Source organism: Etheostoma cragini, chromosome 3 (assembly GCF_013103735.1).
Source record: "Etheostoma cragini isolate CJK2018 chromosome 3, CSU_Ecrag_1.0, whole genome shotgun sequence".
Taxonomy (NCBI): Eukaryota; Metazoa; Chordata; class Actinopteri; order Perciformes; family Percidae; genus Etheostoma; species Etheostoma cragini.
In genome coordinates, this window is record NC_048409.1 from 176626 (window position 1) to 182999 (window position 6374).

General features: G+C 41.3%; 1 protein-coding gene across 1 annotated transcript in view; it reads left to right on the top strand.

Moving 5' to 3' along the window:
• Positions 1 to 6374, top strand: part of urb1 (URB1 ribosome biogenesis homolog) — a 28782-nt gene that overhangs the window by 17257 nt on the left and 5151 nt on the right. The window contains exons 26-33 of the mRNA XM_034867237.1: positions 456 to 643; positions 743 to 853; positions 938 to 1001; positions 1078 to 1246; positions 2063 to 2165; positions 2261 to 2421; positions 2504 to 2615; positions 3294 to 3400. Of these exons, the coding sequence (XP_034723128.1) occupies positions 456 to 643; positions 743 to 853; positions 938 to 1001; positions 1078 to 1246; positions 2063 to 2165; positions 2261 to 2421; positions 2504 to 2615; positions 3294 to 3400 (1015 nt within the window). The remainder of the gene's footprint in view (positions 1 to 455; positions 644 to 742; positions 854 to 937; positions 1002 to 1077; positions 1247 to 2062; positions 2166 to 2260; positions 2422 to 2503; positions 2616 to 3293; positions 3401 to 6374) is intronic.

A 6374-nucleotide genomic window follows, 5' to 3' on the forward strand; every position in this document is an offset into this window, starting at 1 on the left:
AAACACTTAAGTGTGACAAACATGCAAAGGAACAGGAAATGAGGAAGGGGGCAAACACTTTTTCACACCACTGTAACTTCAGGTTGTACAGTAACGGCGTGAGACGGAGCTGCTGGACCTGGACCAGAGATGTGACCCATGGCCAGAATATCATAGTTAATAAAAATGCAGCGCAGTGACGATACAGACATTTCATACACACGTTTGTTTCCGCCATTCGACCCGTGCTGGACCCGTTCATAATGAGTCAGCCGTCTCTCTGTGAGTAGCGTCCAATCGTGATTATCATTTTGGCCATAATCGTGCAGCCCTACCCTACATGCAGTTAATTGCGATTAAATATGTGAATCGATTGTCTGCCCTAGTGTAAATCCATTCTGCTAATTTTTGTTCAAAAGGGTCTTGTCGGATATTTTTTTAGAATCCATTACCTAAAATATGTGCTTCCACTGTAGATATCGCTACAGAGATCCCCACTTCCTGAACACACTGAGCAAACTGTTGGAAGTGATGTACAATAGCAGTGAGGTCCAGATGGACCTGATTCCTTTATCCACCCTTCACATGATGACCAGCAGCCATTCTCTGTTCCTGCCCACCATGTTGGACTCTGATGAAGAGCCTAGCGGCTGTCAGGCTAAAGGTGTGTATGAAGCAGAATGGAATGGAGAAGAAAAATGAATCCTGAAACCTACATATTTTATTATTGAACACAAACACCCTTATGTTATTGTCATTTCAGAAGCCTTGGTGTCCTTACTTCTCTGTTTAGTGAAGAAATGCCCAACAATCTGTAACATCAATCACTTTGTTGTACTCCTGGGGGCATATGGAGTCACACTGAGTACTTCAGGTAAAACAGAAAGAAGAAAACAAAGAATTTGGGTTTGTGTGTTAGTTGTCCCTCTTCCCTCTAACATTTTGTTTTGGTTTGCAGATCAGAAACTTTTACTACTTCTTCAGGAATACGAAAAAAACAACGTCAGTCTACTGAAGTTTCAGTAAGTTACATATTTGTAGGGTGTACATAAAACGGTTGTTATGACCAAACGCTGAATATGTGTTTTTCAACTGCAGATCTTTCGTGTGGGGGCCAGCAGCTCTGGAGCACCACAAGACCAGAAAAAGCCTTGGTGCTTCTCTGTGGAAGCAAGCCAGCTCAGACGAGCTGCTGGCGCTGCTGAAAGCAGAAAGGATGCTCCACACGATTGCACACTTTCCCCAGCAACGCAGAATCATCCTGCAGGTAGATTCTTCATCATCATCATCATCATCATCATCATCATCATCATCATCATCATCATCATCATCATCATCATATTTACTTTCCCGAACAGCATTTCTATAGGAAGTTACCCTTAAAGGGGTGGTTCAGAATTTTGAAAATTGCACCTCCTTCCCGAGTTAGCCAGTGTGTTATTTATCAGTTTTCAACACATTTCATCCAGTCCTTCCAGTTGCAGAGTTCACTATCTGCTAGTATACTTCTAGTAAAGTGAAGCCATACTGAAAGGAAATGGTTTCATACGTTATTTTTCAATGCTTTGAGCATCACAAATGAAGTTCTGTCCACTTCTGTTGCAAAAAAAACATTGCAGAAGACACTCAGCGATTCTTTTAGTTAGTTGAAAGAATATCCCTAGAAAACTGCTCTTTGAAATATAGCTATCATTCTTTTCTTTTTTCTATGTTGGGTTTTGTGTTCAGTTCTATCCATAATTGTTCAATGTTGGAGATAATGACCTGCAGCAAAGGGCCGCAGGTCGGCATTGAACCCTGGTCTGCTGCGTCAAGGAGTAATATATGGAGTAATATAATATATAAATATACAACTGAGCTATCTGGGCGCCCAAACTGAGTACATTTTAATATCTGGTAACACATTGCATTAATATCGTTATTGCAATATTCAACAATGTTATTGTGCATTTTCCTGGTATCCTGGCTGCAGGAATCTCAGGGATGGATATCTAACAAAGTTTAGCAGATAAAGAAAAAGGGATAAGTGAGAAAACATATTTGTTGTAATCTGAGTTGTTAATATCTAAATCTTTTCTTATAGGGGGATAAGGAGCTGATGTACTGGAACAAGGCATTAGAGGACCTCAGGAATTTGTATGATCCTCGTTTTCTTTTGCCTCTATTCAGCACCATTCTGCAGCCAGGTCAGAAGATTCCATTGCTGTTGAAATTGCTCCTGCTCAGTCAAGGTTATCACTGCTTCATAACTGTTTTCTTTTGTCATTTTTCTATGTGACAGAGTGTGTGATTGACTGCCTCAGGTTTGTATCCAGCCATGCCCTTGGACTAACTGTAATGGCTCTGAGTAGCTACGACCCGAAAGTGAGAGCGGCAGCATACCATGTGCTGAGCTGCTTCTACCAACACCTGGAGGGTGCCCGGTTCAGAGAGAAGAGACAGGTAAAGTAGGATGGAGGTGGTGTGTGAGTATATGTGTGGAAACACTGATGAGCCTTTTTTTTTAATTTATTTTTTGAAACAGTTACTGTACTTGATGGACACAGTGAAGAATGGAATTCGACAGCCAAATCAAAAACTTCCATTTCTCCTAACCACTTACATCGCCAAAGTGGCTCAGCAGATGCTCAAACCTGGTGTGTAACCCTGAACCCTTTATGACCAAAGTGACCGCCAAAGGAAGCTTCATGAGCCATTTTTGTTATGTTCTGAGCCCACTAGATGGCGTTCTCTGCTCAACAAAGTACGGTGGCCGACGGTGCACACAGTGCCACTTAAGGAAATACACTCATATAGACAGAACACGCGCAAATTAAGAAAACTTCTTCAGTAATTTCTCCAAACGTGCGCAGCATCTAGCAACTACTATGAGTCTCACAGACAGGTCTCTTCTGATTGGGTATCATCATCAGGGTATGACCTGAGCCACTGAACTAGAGACACACCCACCAAAAGAGAGAAAACATATCTCAAACATAAACTTCATATTTACAGACTATGATCTCAAAGCAGTCGCACACCATTCTGAGATCAAACGTGCCCCCCCCTCTCTCTCTCTCTCTCTCTCTCTCTCTCTGAAGCTTCTTTTGGACATCACTACCATAGTGGTCTTTGTTTATGACGTGTATATGTCTGTATATGAACTGACAAGGAACTTTGCATTATTGCAAAATAGATTTAGTTTTTTATCTTTTTGAATGCTTTCATTTGTTGCATTTCTGCAAACAGTATATACTTCGTCCTATTGCATGCTGTATAACCTCTTTTGCCCTCAGGATCATTAACCCTTTTCCTTGTTTTTCCTGATTTCCCAGAGGACCACATGTACATGGTGTTAAACAGGTTTCTGCTGTCCCATCAGAGTTTGGACTTCCGGAGAGTCCCTGAGTTCTTCAAGCTATTCTATGGCTTTGACTTGGAGGTAAAGAACTATCCTGCTGAAAACATTGTTTTTGTTGACCACAAGTCACTAATCACCACTAGGGAATGCTACCCTAAAACAAGACTAGGTGGAACGCATATGGCTGGACGGCGTACAGTCACTGGATACTGAAGTAGTATATCGTGTGAAATGGTAGAGACGTTTGAGTCAAATAATTGAGGACTGCTTCATTCAATAAATTCAAAAATATACTATTCATAATTTTTTTAACAATGTGTTGTTCAGGATCACTAATCTTTAGCCCTATTTCAAGCAATCTAAACGCATGGCGTGAAGCGCCTGGCGCAGGTGTGTTTAGGGCGTGTCCAAATCCACGTTTGCTAGTTTGACGGTGATAAAAAGGGTTTGTACGCCGGGCTGTAATTAGTGTTTTCATTATTGAATATGTGTGTTCTCGGCGTAACACGCAATCAACCAATCAGAGGTCCTCTCCCATTGCCTTTAACAGCCAGGCGGGTTTGGACCTTGGAGCATTGCTGTTAGGGAGGAGGATTTGCACCATAATATTTCATTTGTAATCTTTTGCATGTGTGTGTGTGTGTCTGTGTGTGTGTGTGTGACAAGCATAGTGTGTGTGCGCTGTGCACGAGCCTAGGCGCTTTTTACAAATTCTCTGTTAAAATAACAATGAAATTCTGTGTTACTGACTTTAGAGGTTTTTGTTGGTCAATGACACAATCATTTCCCACTGCCACAAGATAGCAATACGCCCAGAATGCACTTGAACACACCTCCCTGTAATACCAGCACACCCAGGAAGCCCCTGAAAACACCTCCCTGTAAGACCAGCACACCCAGGAAGCCCCTGAACACACCTCCCTGTAAGACCAGCACGCCCATGGGTGCAAAGGTGGCCGCAGGTGAATTTGGTATTCAAACGACGTGGGCGCTGGACAGTCTTAAACTAGCACAGACACTTGTGTCGGGCTTTCTTAATGTCCTATTGGTTTGACAGAAAACATAGCTAGAAGACTGGTTCAAGGGAGATGTTGGTTACCTTACTTGGGTCTAAAGGGGCTGCAGCATTCATTTATACTCAAACTGAAACCTACGTTGTACATTTACTACAACTTGACAACTCTGCTGTTAATTTTCCTCCGTTCTGATTTTTATTTTATTTTATTTATTTAACCAGGAAGTCCGTCGAGATTGAAATCTCTTTTCCGAGGGAGACCTGGCCAAGACGGCACACCAGTTACAATTTAAATAAATACAGCATAGTCAAAGTCATACATAGAGGAAAGGAACAGGTCTCATGTGGCAGTTGCATTTTTGAATTACATGACATTTTAACATGGCCTTAAAATTATTTAATGGGACTAGATCATTTAGATGGAGCAATTTTTGCAAGTTATTCCAAGACCATGGAGCAAAGTAAGAGAAGGCTTTTTTCCCAGCTCAGTAATTGCCAACAGCTGTCCACTGTCACACACTCACACTACGCCATGAGCTATACCTCTTATAACATGATCCCTAAACTGTGTCAACACCTTACAGAGACAAGATTGTGCAGCAACAACAGATGTATTGTCGTATTTATTGACAAAGCGGCTCAGAGGCCTGTACTACAAAGCAAGATCAACATGTCCTGGATTTCTTTTAGTTCCCCGGCTTCACCTAACCTGACAACCGCGGCATAGATGTGTCACGACGCTGGTTAACAACTAGTTCAATCAACCCGGGGTTTATATAAAAGAGGCGGTGTTTGCAAGACCGTGACCAATCGCAAACCTATACCAGAGGCCGTATTTGACATAAGCAGAGCTAACTAAGTTTTACTGGCAAAATGCAATAGTCACTGCTTCCTAAAACGGGTTCCTTCCTGGGCTAGGAAGCAGTGACTGTATAGCGTTCTGCCTGTCAAAAACGCTTATAAATATCTTTTCCTCGTCAGTTAGGCACAAGATCTGACCATAATTACACTTGCGTCGTTGCTTTTGCCCAGAGGCGCCCAAATTCTTTCATATGAAGGGCCAAAAATGTATCTGGATGGAAGGCCACGGGCCAAAATTTTGATGTTGAAGAATACCGTAATTCTTGCCATCTCCGTAGACCAAACATACTTATGTTTTTTAAATGGGAGGTTTAACAGCACTGTGCTTTACATTGCCGTTAAACTCAGATTTTTTATTTTATTTATTTATCCTTTATTTAACCAGGTAATACCCATTGAGATTAAAAATCTCTTTTGCAAGGGAGACCTGGCCAAGATAGGCATCAAAATTACATCACATCATTACATACGTACAAAGACACACACATGAAAACCAAATATGCACTTACAATAAAATCTCAATCAAAACAAAATTACAAAATGTTGTACGTTTCATAGCAGTTACTTTTGAAATAGGAGGAGAATAAGCAGGTTTATGTCAAATCCATGGCGGGCCAAAACAAAGAGAGCATGCAGGCCCCAAATTGGGCAGCATTGCTTTGGCCTATTATTTCATTTGCAACCCTGACAGTGGGAAGCGATCACAGAGCAAATATAAAAACATAATTCAAACCGGGACATTCTTAAACGTGAAAAAGCCTAACGTTGTTTAATGTAACTAAACAACGATCATTGATGACCAAACTTCTCTCTCTTATTGCTCCTTGTAACCACTGAAAATCATTTAAGTTTAGGTACCTTAAACCATGTTAAGCTTTTTCCTTGCAATAGGCTCTAATGATGCTGTAATGTTTATAATAAATGGACTCTGGGTTTGATTTTTTTTTTGTGGCTGTTTTCAGTGGATATGAGGAGCAATATGAGATAGAAATTTGGTGATCACCGATTGTTGTTAGGTATTGTACATTAAACCACCTTTTAAACCTACATTAGACCACATTAATGGCGTTTTTCCACTGCTGGTAACAGCTTGCCTCGGCTCGCCTCGGCTCGCCCCATTATACTTCCATTTTCCATTGCAGATTGAGTAAAGCCTCAGCGTGGCTGGTCACTATAGCA